The sequence below is a fragment of the Phytophthora infestans genome, genomic scaffold (genome assembly GCF_000142945.1).
Source record: "Phytophthora infestans T30-4 supercont1.19 genomic scaffold, whole genome shotgun sequence".
Lineage (NCBI taxonomy): Eukaryota > Oomycota > Peronosporomycetes > Peronosporales > Peronosporaceae > Phytophthora > Phytophthora infestans.
In genome coordinates, this window is record NW_003303740.1 from 121,841 (window position 1) to 139,581 (window position 17,741).

Here is a 17,741-nt window from a genome sequence, read left to right on the forward strand (position 1 = left end):
ACAAAAGCTTTTTGTAAGTTTTTGGAAGTAAACAGGATATACAAAAGGTTTTTGTAACTTAGTTATAATGGTTGGGAGGGGCAAATGGTAACCAAATATCATTAGATATTTTTGATAGTAGTACTACTACTTTTGATATTAAATATGAGTAGTAGCTCATTTTAAAAAAATTAAAATAATATTTCTAATATTAATTTAGTGATTTAAAAATATTAGATACTTGAAGATATTTTATGATATTTCCCACTTAAGTACGTTTTTACCACCTTATCCTTTGCTGAGGCTCACAAAAGAACTCTTTCGGTCAGGTTCTTGAACAGCAGTAGACCTTAAGACTGACGAGTATTTGATCTACATCTTTTCAACTTCAAAATGGCGACAGGTAAAATCAAAGTGACAAAACGTAAGTTCAAAATGACATCGAACATAGGAGCCAGCAAAGCCAAACTTGATATTGTCTTTATTCTCCTACAGGCATATCTTTCATCTGGATCGCACGCGCATGGAACTTCATGGTGTGCAACGAGCACTTGTAGCAAAGTTCTGGGGTGATAGCTTCGAGTACGAGGAGGTCTGCAGCCAGCTTTAGGTAGCTTTCACGGTGCGCCTTGATGGTGAGGTGCGGTGGGACGCGTAGAATAGCTTGACGATGGCGAGCGAGGAACCGCTTCACCATGGCTTTGAACGATGAGAAGCAGTTCTCGATGGGGTTCAGCATTGGCGGGTACGGACCTAGGCGCAGCAGCGTCGCCGCCGAAAACGTGGTTTCCTTGAATACATCCTCGATGTTCGCGTGGCATGGTGCATTGTCGCACACCAAAACAACGTTCTCTAGCGGCGTTGAAGCACCGATGTGGTTGAGCAGGCGACGGATGTACTCGTTGCATGCTTCCGACGTGAAAGAGCCAAAGCGCTTCTCCGAGTAAGCAAGCCCTTCCTCTGAAATGCAAGCGATCACGTGGATATTTGACCCTTTGCTGGCTGTGTTGTTGTCGACAGCTCGCTTCCCTTTCTTGCTACGACCACGGCGGCGAGCACACCACAAATTGAAGTTAGTTTCGTCAACGTAGAAGATCTTCTTACCTGCGGCCTTCTGAGCAATTAGCTCGACGACGTAATCCCGGCGCAAAATCTTGTTCTCCTCAAGATTGCGGTAGTTGTTGTCGCGATGGGTTTGCTTGACCGTGTACATCCGGCCGTCAATGTGTGTCTTGACCGTCTGTCTTGTCACCTTGAGCGCGAATCGAGCCTCGAGGGCGTCAACCATCTCGTCCAGCGTGATGTAACAGTTGTCGTCGATGAGACCAACTAGGTAGTCGACGTGCTCGTCTTGAATCTTGCTGTGGCGCTTACCACCACGAGGCTTTCGAGGCAGAGCCTCCCAGTTGCCGCTGTCCTCGGCCGCATTGATCCAGCGGTAAGCAGTGCGAAGCTTGACATCGTTCTTGAGCGCGACATCGCGCCAATCTTGGCCTTCGTGAGCTGCACGGAGAACCCGTCGAACGGTAGCGTCGTCGTACAGCATTGCTGTGTGGGTAGGAAGCACAGTGAGAATTGCTAAATGAGTGAAAGGCAGTGCGGCCACAAACTGCAGCAACAGTGTCCACTGATTCCATCGACGCCGTACAGCCAGCCAGCGTCCACCAAAATTGGCGGGAGTAGTTGCCGCCACTTTTTGCCTCTTTCATCTAATGAACTCCAAACGTAAATACTCCCATAAATATTAAGTGTCAGTGTCATGTCATTTTGAACTTACGTTTTGTCACTTTGATTTTACCTGTCGCCATTTTGAAGTTGAAAAGGTGTAGTATTTCACTGTGACACAAAGTCGATCGAGATGGAAAGCTGCAAACGCTTGCAGTTGTTTAATGTCGATAGAGCGAAATCAAGGTATTTGTTCTTGTTCTCTACCGATAGCCTCGTCCACATCGTGCGTCTAATAAATCTGTAGCCTGTAACGCTACGATCAGTGGCCTGTACAGGGGTTAATGGTATTGTGCCTTTCCAAAGTTTTGGGAACGGAGTTGAATTGCTAAGCCAGGCCACTTAATAAAATGATATTTGACCAATAACACTGCTTAATTTTGCCGACTATGATCCAATAATACTTGATTGTGGAGGCCCTACGTAAGGGCTCCGATTTGGTCTAAAGGGTACCTTTTAACAAATTAAGGGCTGAATGGCCAGTATTTGCCGGCCATTTACCCTTACGTAAGGTATCCATAAGTTGTGGATATCAATCTGTTGTGGACCACAACAGATTGATTTTAAATCAAATATGCCGCTACTCATTAGACATCGCTGGCGAGGCAAGAGTATGTGAACAGGCTATTGCCGGGCCAGATCAAATCGTGTTTGTCGATGAAACTTCAAAGGATGGAAGATATTGTACAATACCAATTTTGTGACTGCTACATCTTACCTTGTTAATTTGCTGTATGGTATTGCTATGGTTTAGGTCCTACAATTAGGCTCTTACAAAACACGGTGGTTTCCGCAATCAAAGGCTCCCGAAAAAAACGGCCCCGAAAACGAATTATTTAAAATTAGGGCCCCGATAAGGATTTCTCCTTTTCATTTTAGAGCAATAAGGGCATTTTCGAGCACATTTTAGGTACGTTTTAACAGTTTTTTATGCTGCTGATTTCCATTTTTGTAAGCTAACCAACAATAAACCTATTAATACTTGTACCTTAGACCTCCTTTTCAGCATCAAAGCTACAACACGTTCGATATCACCAACGAACGCGTGCAGGAGGACGATCATTCCATTCACGTGGACATCACATACACGATTATTATTGCATACAGCGCGATGGTTGTGTCTTTGATCTTTCTGCTGTTGCTACCCAAGCAGAAGCGAGAGACTCAAGAACTCTTGCGGACTGGCGGATACAACAAGTTGCTGGGTGGACTCACGATATTTTACCTGTCCTTCTCGCTTGTGTGGGCTGTAATGGTCAACGTCATGGCCATCTTCGATAGCACATCGTGTCTTGTGATTACTGGTGGTGCTACCAATAGTTGCCCATTAACAAAGCGGCAACTATGTTGTTAGTGCATAAATTCATTCGATTTAGTTCGCGTACAACATTAAACAATATACAAAATATGCAAATTCTTTGGATCTATTCGTGCTGGAACTTGGCCACTGCTTGAGACACAGCGAAATCGCCCGAGTGACTAATTGACACGCTGAGCTTCCACAAGCCCAAGCGGTTAAACACCTGCAGCGGGTAACCAGATAGCAACACAGACGGCGCGCCAGATGCCGTCATGCAGATCTCGATCTCACAGAGTGGAGCGCCAGCACCCTTCCACAGGTTCGGCTCAGTCGGTGCCGAGCTGGAAATGGCCTTAATCACAGCCTCCTTGGCAGCCCAGCGACCGGCGAAGCTCGCGGCCGGGTGAGACGCGCTGTAGCAGTACGCCATCTCCTGGTCCGTAAAGTTGCGGCGGATGAAGTCCTCACGGCCGTTCAAGTTCTCGAACGTGGCCACGGGCTCCACATCCACGCCCATGCCCATGTTCTTGGACGCCAGGCCCAGGTCCGTCGCCGCTTGGTTGATGGCAGTCAACAGCGTCGAGGACGAGTCAGCCTCGTGCGCGTCCGAGGTCCTTTTTGTCGACGACGCCGCTTCCACAGCAGCCTTCGCCTTCTTCGCGCACTTCTCAGCACGCGGGCGGTGATTTTCCTCCGCAGTCAGGGAGTCCGCGCCGCCAAATCGCCACGTCTTGGACGTCACGTCGTACTTGGCACGAGCCGTAGGATCCAGATACACGTTGCTTTCCTGCGCGGACGAGTACGGCGCCTCGTTCTTCACCTGAATGTGCGAATGCTTGCCGGTGATCACGCTCTGTGTGTGCGTGTTCATCTTGATCAGACGCTGTTCGCGGTGAGCCGAGTAGTGCTGGAGCTCGTCAGCTGGCAACGTAGACAGCAGGTAGTCCGGGTGCACCAACAGCACTTCACCACTGGCCTGACCGAAGCCAAAACTCTTCATCATCACGGCCTTGACGCCCATGGTCTGGAAGCTACGGTTCGGGTACACGAGCTGGTCATACTTGCGCAGGGTCTCGCATGTGTTGTCCAGCTGACGGTTGCCTGGGATCAAGCCCGAGTTGAGCACCTGCAGCAATCCGTTGAGCATCCAAGCACCTGCCGCTCCCTTGGGGTGGCCCGTCAGGTTCTTCTGGCAGATGACAGGCAGCGGGTTCCCTGGAGAGCGACCCAGGTGAGCCATCTGCTTGTGCGTCACCTCGCTCTCGTTCTTGTCGTTAGCCTTGGTGCCCGTGCCGTGGAAGCTGGCAACACCCACGTCATCGATGTCGAGGTTCCACACGCTCAACGCACCGCGAAGAGGAGCAATATTCGCTTCACCACAGTAGAAATCGTTGCCCCAAGTTGCCTGCGCCGCTTGTACCTTGCGCAACTTCCTCCTCTCAACGAAAGCTAGACGGGATTCGTCACCGTTGCTTAGATCCTCCTCACGAGCACACCACTTCTCAATACTCTCAAGTTCATCGTCAAACTGGCGGCGACGGTACTCCACGTCTAGCAAAGGCGACGGCTTCGTGTTATCCGATGACTCACGCGCCGTCGTCAAGATACCCTGGCCAGGTGCTGGGACGGATCGGCCGTTCTTGTCTGTTGCAGTGCTGGTCAGCGCGACGATACCATAGATCGGCAGACCCATTTCCAGAGCAAGCTGAGCGTCCATCAGCAGCTGCATACCCGCACCATGACTCTCCATGAAGCCACCACGCGTAGTCGAGCACGGACGGCACATTTCCTTGGGTTCACGGCCCATGCCAGTTTCCTTGACAGAGTCACTAGTAGCTTTCATCTGAGCGAACTCAAAAGCACCCTCCTCACCGAAGTCATCGTAGCCACCAACAATGCAGATACGAGCCTTGCCACTCTTGATCGTCTCTGCGCCGATGTCGACGGACTCAGCAGCCGTCGCACAAGCACCAACGGGAGTCTTGATCGGGCCGGAAGAGCTCAGCAGTAACATGTTTACCCAAGCAGGAGGCGTATTGATGAAGGTCTCCTGCAGCGCGTCACTCGGAGCAGGCTTGCCCAGTAGTCGGTTCTTGTACATCTGTGTCAGCGAACGCAAACCACCCATACCACCGCCGGACGTGTTGCCGACCTCCGACACGTGCACGTACTGGTAGAACTCGTACGGGTCGGTCACGCCAGCTGCGACGAACGTATCCATTGTAGCCGCCAACGCGTATAGTGTGGTAGGATCCACCGACTCCGCCAGATCCTTCGATAGACCCAGACGCTCAGCACTCCAGCCGGTCGGGATCTGACCAGCCACAAAGCGGTCGAAGTTGAGAGCACGAGGAATGTTCAGGACAGAGCCCTTGCGCAGACGGATCATCCACGCACCCGACGCGTTCTGGAAAATGTCCACGTTCTCCTTGCCCAGCTCCTCGCGGAACTGCAGAGCTTCCTCACGGTCAGCCACCTCAATGGGCGACATCTTCTTGTCGATGGCCACCTGGTGCAGCACCATCTTGTTCTTTGGGTCGTAGCCGTCAAACAGCTCGGGCTCCACGATACGGATACCCGAGTGCTTCAGGATGTCCTCCTCGTACCGAGGCTTCACCTCGTGTTCCGGCACGATCTCCTTCGTCTTTGCGTCCACCCAGTTGCCCTTGTCGAACACGACGCGGCCGGTCAGCCACGCCAGCTCGATGCAACCTTCCAGCGAGAACTCGCCGTACGACTCCATCTCCCAACGCGTGCGCGCGTTACCCCACGGACTTACTTCACCGAAACCCGTGACGACCACAACCTGACGCAGGTCCAGCATGCCACGCAACAGCGCCTGCTTCTTCGAGGCAGACAGATCAGCCACACCCGACAGCTTCGGGAACGAGTTGCAGTAGTAGCTCGACATGTTGGCGCGAGGAGCAAACGTCTTCGAGCTGGGAGTGGCCACCTGCTTCTTCGAAGGCAGAGCCAGCAGCTTCTTGTCGCTCTCCAGTGCAGCATGAATAGAAGCCTGCAGCTTCGACTTCTTCACGATATCGGCACGAATAGAGTCCACCTGGTCCTTTAAGTCCTTCACTTGTGCCATCCCACCGGTTAGGTCTGCGATAATCGGCGTCTGCGCTGCTTGCCTCACAACTTTTGGGTGCATCAAAGCGCTTAGGTTGAAACCCATTTCTGTCGTACTGAACGTGCGCATTCCCATCTTCTCGACACCGGCAGCAACCACGTTGTTGCCCGACATGAGGCCCGTGCCACGCGTCCAGCCGATAATGGCGCCGACGATCGAAAGCTGATCATCCCAGCCCTCCGAGTACGCCGACGATCGAAAGCTGATCATCCCAGCCCTCCGAGTACCACTTGTTCATGAGGCTCTCCACGCCCAGCTTCGACTCGGCGTACAGACCGTCTCCCCCAAAGTTGCCGTGGTTCGGCGACATGGGCAGGATCACAAGTGCAGGGCGAGTGGTGATGTCACGAGCCTTTTTGGCCGTCACAACCTCACCCAGCAAACGCATCGTGTTCGTCAGCATGATACGGAGGGCCAACTCCGAACGCGAGTCGATGTCCGTGATCGTGCGTCCGACCTCCGATAGAGCTGCAAACGGAATCACGAAGTCCAGATCCAGTTTGTGTACGTCGTAAATGTGCGCCACCAGGCTCTGCACGTCCACCTTAGACGCCTGATTGAACGGTAGTACGATGAGACGGCTACCACGACTGCCGTGCTGGTCGTAGATCTCACGGAACAGGCCGGTCGTCGTCATACTGAAGCTACTCGTAGTCACGAACACCGTGGCGCCACCTTCTAGAAGCGCCTTGACGATCTCAGCGGCAATGGAGTTCTTACCGCACCCAGTCAGCAATGCCACCTTGCCAGCGAACGAGATACCCGTCGAGGCCATCTCACGCATGCACGACAGCAGCACGCAGGTTGATTCAACGTCATACAAACGGATCGTTGGGTCCACGTCAGACGGCTTGCGAACATGCACATGCGGCAGCACAGTCTTCTTCAGCATTCTGTTCATACGGTACTGCAACGAAGGCGAATGTACTTCAGAGTGCCGATTTGACTCGAGCTGCGCGCGTCTACGAAGAGCATCTCCAAGTGTTTCTATCCGAGTATTTCCAATCTGTAAAATACCATTGGTATCCGTTGATTCCTCATGTGCAGCATCATCATCTTTACCGCTGTCGGCCTCATCACTGTCAAGATCCTCGCTCGTCGTACTGCCGTTGTCGGTCGGGTTTGGTTCATATCCGACAGCCTTCTTCTCGATACTAGACGCACCGAACTCTCCAGTTTTAATCAAAGAGTTGTACTCGAGCCCACGAGCCATCTCCTCAACGTAGTTGATTGAGTCCACTGCGCCGTACCGAGCAACCTCACTGTACTCGAGTTGACCGTTCTCAAGAATTTGAAGTTGAGGCTTGGTTGGTTCAAAGCGTTGCACGGTCACAGGTCTGGCAGTTTGCCACTCTTTCACAAGAGCCGTGAGCGACCGTGCGATGTCAGTACGATCTTCTTTCTCAGCACGCGTTGCATAGTATTGAAGGCACCGCACAAGTTCCGGTGTAGCGCGATTGCGAAGGTGCGTGATAAGGACCTCGCTCACAGGCACGTCCTTGGTTGCTACCGCAGCGCGGTGGTACAGCTCCATCGCGTCCTGCATAGTCCAGTTCCAATAGCTATCATACTGACGCTCCTTTTTGGTGTCGAACTTGCTAACAACACCAGTGCTGTAAAACTCTCCATGCTCCGTCACCCACTGCGACATCGAAGACTCCATCTCTTCGCGCATGTCCACCTCCGTCTCGATCTTGCGGTGCCAGTCCAACTGGTCCTCGCCCAGGTACGAGTTGAGCACGTCGATCTGGTCCGCGATTATGGTCTTCAAACGCTTCTCAAAGTCGCTGGGCAGCGAGCTCGACTGCATCACCTGCTGGCCCATCGCCGGACCAGCCATCATGCCTCCCAGCTTCGACAGATACGGGATATCAATGCCAGCGTGCTTAGCGTAGTCATTCACGACGCCGTCTAGCCACTTCTTCGCCGTCGCGTCATCAGTCAGACGCGCCTTCGGGCTCTGCGTGAGACCGTGAAGCAGCACACTTTCGATGCGGCTGCTCGGCAGGCAGCGTTCACTAGACAAGTACTCCTTGATGGCAGACAAACTGAAACCGCCAGGCATCTTGCTCGCCAGCATCTTGGCAATCAGAGCGCTCGTCACCTTGCCCGGCGACGCGTAGGCCGGGAACTTGCCGGCTAGCTCAGCCAGCTTCATCTCCGCTGCATCATCCGGGCCAGAGCCGAACTCCTTCTCCAAGTCGCCAACAATCTCGTTCTGCACGGCCGACTTGCCCGCAGACAGCTCTTTGATAGTCGCAGTCTCCGGGACCTCGATGAAAGCCTTGCCGAACTTGGCTGCCAGCATGACCAGCAGAGCGTGCTTGGCCTCCACCGGCTTGTCAGTCACCGTCGGGATCGACACTGGGGCAGGGTTGAAGGACATGCTCACAGCACCGGGCGAAGCAGCCATCGTCGGACGGTCAAGCGAGATGCCAGCGAATGAAGCGTAGCCGCTCACACTCTCGTCCAGCCACTTGCGCGCGTCCGCGTCGCTCTTGAAACGCGTCTGCGGGGCCAGCAGTAGAGAGTGAGCCAACACGCTCTCCATGCGTCCAGCACCGAGACCCTTCTCCGAGCCCAGGTACTCCTTGATACTCGACATCGTGAAGCCACCAGGCATTTTGCTCGCCACCACCTTGTTGATGAGACCATTCGTCACCTTACCAAGCGTGTTGTAGCCAGAGAACTTGGACGCCAGCTCCTTCAGCGGCACCTCACCAGCGCCCTCAGGAACACCGCCGCCGAACTCCTTTTCGAGGTCACCAGGATCTCGTTCTGCACAGCAGACTTACCAGCACACAGCGTCTTGACGTCCGTTTCTTCCTTGATCTTAGTCAGCTCCCTGTTCAGACGCACAGCGAGAAGCACACGCAGGACGTGGAGAGCGGACACCGGAGCATCGGCAGCCGAAGGAGCAGCAGCGGCGGGAACAGGAACCGGAGCAGCTTGCACCTGAACAGGTGCAGCAACCGGTGCCGGAGCCAGGGCCTCCTCAACCTTCGGAGCAGACTCGGCAGCAACCTTCGCAGCTTCAACAGCAGCCTCGGTAGCCAGACCACGGGCGTACTCGGCAGCAGAGATGTAGGCCGTCTCCTCCTCGAAGTGCACAGCCTCGCGGTCACGCTGGTACCACAAAATCTCACGCGACACATCGGGGAAGTCGCCAACCTTGACAGTACGCAGCGCCATGTTCGTCAACGTCGGAGCAGGGCCGATCTCCACAAAGCGACGAACATCGCCTTTCAAAAACAGCAGCGCCTGCGTCTTGATCCACTGGACGGGCGACGCGAATTGGTACGCCAGCAGCTCCACCACAAGCAAGTGCGCGAGCTGAGCCTTCGACGCCAACTTCCACTGCATGGGGTTCAGAACCTCCTCTAGGTACGGACTCTTGGTCGCAGCGTAGACTTCCTCAAAGTATGAGCGCTTCAGCGAGAACGGAGTCGCCACCAGGTTCGGGATGTAGCGATCCACCAGAAGCGGCAGCTGGCGCTCCAGCACCTGCGGGTCGAACTTGGTACGCAGCAGCGCACGGAACGACGGCACACCACCAAGCAGCTCACGCGAGTGGAACGGCACGTCAATACCGACCAGCGGGATCGTCGCCAGGCCGCGCGCAAGCGTAAACGGACGGCCAGTCTGCTCGCACGTGTGCTTGCGGGCACGAGCTTGTGCCAACGAGTCGGCCATAACCTTCTCCACGTCGTCAGCAGCAGTTGACTTCAGCGTCTTGATGGCAGATAACGCCAGCGACAGCGTCTCCAGGTTCACATTATCACCAGCAACAACATACTGGCACTGCTGAATGTTGAGGTTCACAACCTGCAGTAAGTTGCCCGAAGCAGCGTCAATGCCGTCCACGATCTTGTACATCATTTCCTCAGCGAAATCTGGGCTCACACGGGTGGGGTTTACAGCCACCATCCCGTAGTCGGAACGCCCTTCTGCGTCACGCTTTACCGATTTCTGCATGATCATGCCACGTAGGAACACCAGGTCCATCAGGGCTTCAACTGCTAGAGCATCGGCAAAGGAGATCAGACTGGCGTACTCGCCCAGAGAGTGTCCAGCAAAGTAAGCATCATCTGAAATCAGTTGAGCAGCTTTAATCTCCGAGAACATGGCCTTTTCGAGCAGCACCAACGTAGGCTGGCTGAACTGGGTGGCGAATAGCAAACCTTCAGATGCGAAGAAATTATAGCTCTCAGTATCTTCGTCGATCTCAGGAAAAAGTGCCGCAACGTCACCCGTCACCGAGTCGGCACGAGTCAGCTTCATGTAGTTCTCTCGAATCTCGAGGCCTTTCTTACCGCCAAAGTGCACCGTAATAGACTTAGGGTTCTTCTGCACGATTTCCAGGATCGAGAAGCCAAAAGTCTCGCGTAGGTGAGAGTCACCACGGTTCCAAATGTCACGAGCGACTGAGGACTCCTGGTAGCGGTCCATGCCCATACCCACAGCAGCAGAACCCTGACCAGTGAAGACGAACGCCATTGGCGCCTGCTTGACGACAGCACGCGCGCTTACCACGCCTTCACCGGAGCTGTTCACAACCTCAACAGACAGCACCTTCTTGCCATTGTCGAGGCCGATGTGACGAGCCTGCATGAACAGCTTGTCGCCCGGGTACACCATGCCGTCGAAGTTGACGTCGTAGTCGACCACGTTGCTGTCGAAGCCCAGACCGAAGTTCTGGATCACCAGATCGCGTACCTTGGTCGCCGTCCACAGACCGTGCATGATCGGCTTGCCCTGGGGCAGGTGGCCCAGGATCGCAGCGTACTTGGAGCGATGAATCGGGTTCAGGTCGCGAGATGCCACGGCGTACGCCAGAGCGTTCGTCGGGACGTTAATCTCCAGCGGCTTCTCCAGCATGTGGGAGCCACCGTTCGAGAACATGCCTCTGGCCTTGGCATCCTCAGGCTGCATCTGGCGCAAAAAGGCCACAACAGGACTCTCGTTCGCGTCATTGCTCTTGAACTCGACTGTGCCGAGCTCCACATTCGAGCCCGCTTCGTCACGGAACAGTGTACCCGACACCTCCACGGAGCTCAGCGAGCCGATCGACGCGTACTGCTTCTTGGTCGTAAGCTCGAACGATAGGTGGTCGCCGATGTTCACCGAGGCACCATCTACTGGCTTCAGCCACGACTTGTCTTCAGGATCTCCACGTCCTCCTGGCGTTTGGGCACGAACGCGTCCGTCGACTTGTCGATTGAAAATGTCGACTTGAAGTCATCAAATGTGCCGCGGATCAGGAACTCGCTGTGCAGCTCCACGAGAGGCTCAAGCATCTCCACCATCTGATCGTCCACCGTCTTGCGAGAAATGATAGCCACGCCGTGCACGATCTTGCCGCTGTCGATGATGCGCAGACTGCCGACGTTCGACGTGCTCACGATATCGTCGCCAGGCAGGAACGTGGCCGAAGCCTTGCGCGACGACAGCAGCTTGTACGAGTGCTTCAGATGCACCAGATCTAGCAGGTTGCCCTTCACCTCCTTTGTGAACACCGACTGGATCAGCGGACGCCACGACACGATCGTCGAGAAGTCAGCCGGAGCGCCTTCTTCGTCGTCATTCAGGCCCAGAGCAGTACGGTAGTCAACAACGTCCTTCTTTGTAATGGAGAACTCAGCAGTGAAAGGAGACATGACGCTTTCCTCGCATGCAGCCTTGCACGACTCCTCTTCCTTGTCCTCAACCGCCACCCAGAAGCGAGCGTAGAACGCCTTAACCTTATCGATGAAGCCGCTGCCTTCCGCGTGGATGGAGCAGGACAGCTCCGGGTGGTACTGGAAAGCCATCTAGCGAAGTTCACCGTCTGCTTGGCAGACGCAGCCGTGGCAGCAGCAACCGCGCCGCTTTCCTTCACAACGTTTTCAAAGCCGGTGGCAATGCCGTTTAGGATATCCGCCACGGGTTCGTCCACGACAGTGCTGTAGCGAGCGGCCACGGGGCCTTGAAGGATGAAGACACGCTGGGCGTCACGTTCCGGAACGGCGTCCAAGTCCTCTGAGTACCACAGCGAGTCCTTCTTGAACCACGTCTTGAACTCCGTGTCGATCGCAGGCACAAAGTTCACGGGCTTGCCACCAGTGCGGCACAGATCCAGGAAGAAGTCACAGTCCGGAACTGACAGCAGAGTTGACACCGTCTGGGGATACTTGGTGATAAATGCCGTCACCGTCCCTCTCGGGTTCGCCTTGAGCTCCGACTGGTCGAACAGGTCACCAGAACTTTCACGACGGAATCGCTCCTCCGTACGCGTGATGAACTTGCTCACACGAGAGAAGAAGGTGTCGTGCACCCAGCGATGGGGCTTGCCTTCCACCTCCACGTACACCAAGTCGATCACACGTGTCAACACGTCACCATACGACATCTCCTCCAGATCAGCGGGTACACTCTCGCCAGTCTCCACATTGCGTTCGCAGCCGAAGTACGGCTTCTGGTAGTCGGCATTCAGACGCGTGATGATGTCCTTCTTGTTCAGACGGAGGGCCAGCTCAACCTGGTCGCGTGGGATGGAGAAGTACTTGTCGTCAAACTCCTTCCACAGCAGAGTACAGCGGTTCGCCACGACGTGGGTGGGCTCTCCCAGCTCCGACGTGACCGTGATCACGCCGCCAATCTCGCCCGTGTAGCTCGTTTCCCACTCCAGCTCGGATTCGATGCCAGGCGTGTCTACCAACAGCTTCCTGACCTCTGGTGCAGTCGCAGCTTCCTTCGCAACCATCACGCGCGAGCCCATGAGGATACCGTCTGCCGGCATCTTGAACAGGTGGCCGCGAGCTAGACTCCATTCGCCCGTAAGATACTGCTTCGAGTTCTCCCAGTTACCGAAACCAGAGCCAACAACCAGCAGCACGTTCGACACACGACGGATGGCCGCGTACGTCTCCTCCATCGGCTCGTGGAAGTCCTCGAAGCTGTGGTGGCCACCAGCACGACCGCCTGTCCACTGCAGCATCACAGTCATACTCGGCATGGCCTCAGCAATCTCCAGCACAGCGTGGATGCCGTCTACAGAACCAGGCTTTAAGCAAACCACCTTGATACCCACATCCTCCAGCTGCGACATCATCTCAAGCGCACGCTCTTTGGTCGGAATGCCGGCACCGATAGTGATACTCTCGATAGGCACACCGCTGCGACGCATACGTAGCACCATCGGGAACTGGAAGCCCCACTGCTTCGCGTTCAGGTACAGCATGATAATCGCAATACCGAGACCGGGTTTGATCTTTGACACGAGCTCGTTCACTGCGTCCTCGAAGATGTTGGGACGCGACAGGCCACCCGCAGCCAGTTCACCGTGGAAACCAGCATTCTGGATGTCCGCAACAAGGTCGATGCCCTCTAAACTGGTGGTCGGCGTCATACCGGCCACCATAACAGGCGGCTTGTTCAGCGCGCGCGTGAATCTGTTGACCAGCTTGCCCGATTCGGTCACTTGCGGGCCAAACTTCTCCACCCACGTAGCCTCGACGGACGTGAACGTCGGTGCAGCATCGATGAACTGCTGCAGACCGACAAGGGGAGCAGACGTCGTCGAGGAGCTCATAACCGGGTGCTTGGCAGTCGCGATGACCAATTCGATGCCCAGGCCTTCTGCAGCCTTGTCGCTCAGCTTGGCTACGCCAAGATCGGGGCCGAACTCCAGAATGTGCGTAGCGTTTGAGTGGTGCTCAGCGATCTTTGCCCATGTCGCCGTCCAGTCCACCAGCTCCAGTAGCTGCATGTTAATTAGTTCATCGACCACGTCGTCCACCGTCTGGAGGTTGGTGGCTTTCGTGTTGGTAGCATACACGGGCACCTGCAGTTGACTGCCCTTAATCACGCACTTGACTCGTTGCACGTCCTGCAACAGCTTTGGCTTGGCCTCGGTCAGCAGTGGTGTGTGGAATGGAGCCGAGAGCGGCAAGAATGACAGCGAACCCGTGGGTTTCCGCTGTGAGTGAGGGATGCGGGTCTGGTTGGCGTCCGGCTTGGCGAACAGACCCTCAAGGGCCTGCTTCAACAGAGTCAGCGTTGCTGGGAAGCCCGTCACGTTCATCATGTCGGATGCGTTGATAAGAGAGAGATGTAGGTCGGGTGATTTGGTGCGGCGCTTGGCGACCTCGATGGACTTGAGAACGTGCTCCTTCTTGAGCCCGCGTACGGCCAGCATAGGACCGGCGTTCTCGACATTCTTGCCATTCTGCTTGTATTGCGTCAGCTGGTGCTGGTATGTCTCCTGCGCGCGGAGTCCCTGCCAGAACATGTAGCGCAGCACGGAGACGCCGATATCTACGAGCTCTTGAGCTGTTTTAGCCGCCGAGAAGATGACGGCGCTCACTACGCCCTGACTGTGGCCCACGGCGGTGGCGGAGTTCTTGACCATGATCTCGTGGGTCAGTCCCGTAGTTTCAAGGAAGTTAAGATAGTTAGCGCACTGCGTCAATGCCAGCAGCGGCATACTAAAGAAGACGCGGCTCATCGTCAAGCCCGAAGGAGTGTCTCCATCCTGCAGCCAGCTATGCAGGTCAATGACCGCTTCGAAGGCGACGGAGGCCTTTGCCTCATCCGAGCTGGACTCCTCCAGTAGCGTCGACAAATGCGCGCGTGATGCTTGTCTTGGATGCAGTGTAAAGTCTCTGGAGCTCCTTCCAGTAGACGGTTCCTTGACCTCCGAACTCAGGGATGAATGTAAACTTGCCGGTATTCACTGCGACCGCAATTTCAGTGGACGATGTATTGGTTGTAGTCATTGGGACGTCGCTTAGGGTCGTAGTAGTGGTCACCACCCTGCGTGTACGCCCTTTGGTCGTGGTGGTGATGACTGTACGTTGCCGTTGACTTGCGTTGGCAGTGCTCGGCATGATAGAGATAGACGGGGTCTTGATGGAGTTTAGATCCGTCGATGCAGTGCCGGCGGCAGATTTGATTGTGATGTCTTGGCGCTGCTGAGCTTCAACGGCTGCGCCTGACAACTTGGTCATCGACCGCGGCTCGTCTTCCCGTGTATTCTTCATTTAAATGACGCGAGTATTGTTGGCCCGCTACATTGGCCCCGAGGTTCACTTGTACACACGCACGGTGAGAGAAAACTGCGTACACGCAAGCGGGATCGCCCGAGTGGAGGGTCACAAGGGTCTTGTGCTGCGCCCTGTCTTGTGACAAGACAGGGCGCAGCGATTGCTTAGGTATCAGAGAGGAGCTTCAGTACGTGCTGCTGACCAGCAATAGCGCCGCATTGTCGATTGTAAGAATCTTCTGAGCGCGGGATCTCTAAAGGGACCCATGACGCCCGTGGCATGCATGGCGTGGTAGTGTTGGCCGGACAGATGTTGGTACCGGTAATTAGACCGCTGTCGACAGTTTTGATCTGAGAATTTCATGATGAATTTGTGGCGCTCAAACACAAAATTCTTTGATAAATAAAGAAAATTTAGTTGTGTTCTTGAAAGCTTAGTTGATGTTGAGCGCCACCGCAGCAAGTTACCTACCATTTTTCACCTCCGCTCTGCACGCGAAGTGGTCGCTGCAGTACTTGCACGGTAGGCTCGTGACCTGTGTGTCGAATGTTTTAGTCATCAAGCCCACGACGAATAAAGGCGATGCTGTGACCGAAGTTGATAATGACACATACACTTTTCTCCTTGGCAGTCTGTCTGCGTCGTGCAACGCCACCAAGAGCAGGGTTGTCTCTAAGTTTTAGGTATTGGGTATTTTTGCAACCCACGTTCTCGGAAGGCAGCAGCAACAGGAAAAAATGAAAGCCTTATAGAAAGAAAATGATGTGTAAAGATTAGACTACTCACATTGAAAGAGTTGTCGCGGTAATCCTCCTTAAGTCGGGTTCGTGTATCTAGCAGGCCGACCTAGGAGCTGAGGATAATCACGTGTTGTTATATTCTTGAGCACTTCTCTTTTAAGAAGGAAAATCACGACTGAGCTTCTACCTAAAGCTCCAAACTGGGCGCTAAACTCCTTACCTTTCCGTAAACCACTCCCACGTGGAGGTCCAACGTAGATTCCCACCCTTGCCGACCGCCAGGCGTTCTACTCTAAGCTTGGAACGCTGTAGTTTGTGTCAGAGGGCACAGATGCTTGGACGTGGCCTGCGACTTCTGCAGCAAGCAGATCTTCCTGACGCAGTCCGAGAGAATGGCGAGTCCACCCTCTAGCTGGGTACCCTGACACACGGTGAAGGTCACAGAACAAGGGATGAACGCGAGGAGTACGAGAACGAGCTTGAGGAGCGACTGTACTCCGTGGATAAACAGGGGGGTCTGCTGCAAGCGATACAGAACACCGAGGAACAGGTAACGCCGACTCTTGCGGTGCAAGGAATCCCAGAGGAAGTACGCAAAAATTCTCGTCAGGAGAGCTCAGAACGCCTGAGTATTGGCTGGATTGATATGATCGGAAGCTGGAGGCTTCTACGGGTACAAAAGAAGCTAATCGATACTTCAAGGAGATTAGTAAGACAACGGAACGGCTGCCGCCTGTGGTTAGTGTGGTCTCCGAAAAGGTGGATGCAGGCGCGAGCTTACAAGAAGCGGCAGAGGAAGCCGAAGAATGCGAGTTTGAACGGAATGTGTGTGTAGGACTCGACGATCCTGTCGTTCCGACCGCTTGGGCTCCCGACAAGAAAGTTGGAGCGCTTCCGTTCCGATGGCATTCCAGTATAAGGAGTCGAGTGTACGAGGCCTTGCCGAGTCTCCTTGCCCGACACGAGTGTTACGGTACTGCCGGCGACACAGGGGTAGGACCCCCCCCCACACACACACACCCGGAGGCGCTCCAATTTGAACAGGACTTGCGCTCTCGACCTGGGAAAGCGTTCCTTTATCCTTCATTCCCCGCAAGCGCTCCACGCTGACTCGCATCGCTTTTCGCGGCGTCCGATTTGTCCAGCGAGCCCTTCTTATCCCTGCTTGGTCCTCACACTTGGTCCTCTTTCCTTACAAACACGAAGCCCCCAGTAGCTGCGAATTAGATGGCTGTAGCAGCCGGCCATCAACAGAGAGGCATACCAGCTGCAGCACCACGTAGAAAACTCCATGAAAACGTCCACAATCAGCACTACCAGGGCCACTCCCATCCAGCCATGGAGCCCTCTTTGGTACCTTCACACACTAGCCGCGGCACATAGATCATGATGGACAGCAACCGCGTCGTCAACCGATATCCGCCTACAACGATGTCACCCACCTTGTCAGTGACAGCAGCCGTAGTCTCCCTCGTAGCACGAGCATATCACCCGGTAGTCGTTCACAGTAGCCGCACCACTTCAAGCAGAGGCGTCCCGCCATCTAAAAGCGTACCTTGAAGCCCCCTAGCACTGCCATTGGAATCAGGAAATCTAGAGCCGACAGGGATGTCCTGAGCTCATAGGGAGGCGAGAGCGTACACATCGCGGGAAGCTCCAACGAACCGGTCGCCACACGTGTAGAAGAAGAAATAGACCGCTTGAACGTTATGTCCTAGGCCAGCCAGGAACGCCCACGAGACGTTCCGCAACGGCATAGCTACCACCCGCATTACGACGCCAATCACAGCACTACCCACAAGTCTCAGCCCGACACCATCCATGGTCGTCGTTAGCCGGGC

At 54.7% G+C, this 17,741-nt stretch overlaps 2 protein-coding genes across 2 annotated transcripts; both read right to left on the bottom strand.

The window, feature by feature from the left end:
* Positions 1 to 460: 460 nt before the first annotated feature.
* PITG_10925 (uncharacterized protein) lies at positions 461 to 1,525 on the bottom strand (the record flags this gene model as incomplete). Its single annotated transcript, XM_002901681.1, has 1 exon — positions 461 to 1,525. One exon carries the CDS (start codon positions 1,523 to 1,525, stop codon positions 461 to 463), a length of 1,065 nt encoding a protein of 354 aa, XP_002901727.1.
* Positions 1,526 to 3,059: 1,534 nt separating this feature from the next.
* Positions 3,060 to 15,157, bottom strand: PITG_10926 (fatty acid synthase subunit alpha, putative; the record flags this gene model as incomplete). Its single annotated transcript, XM_002901682.1, has 9 exons — positions 3,060 to 6,339; positions 6,410 to 8,764; positions 8,805 to 8,853; positions 8,933 to 11,190; positions 11,337 to 11,935; positions 11,962 to 12,467; positions 12,516 to 12,935; positions 12,984 to 14,788; positions 14,820 to 15,157. The coding sequence occupies 9 exons, from the start codon at positions 15,155 to 15,157 to the stop codon at positions 3,129 to 3,131; spliced, it is 11,541 nt and encodes a 3,846-aa protein (XP_002901728.1).
* Positions 15,158 to 17,741: the final 2,584 nt, after the last annotated feature.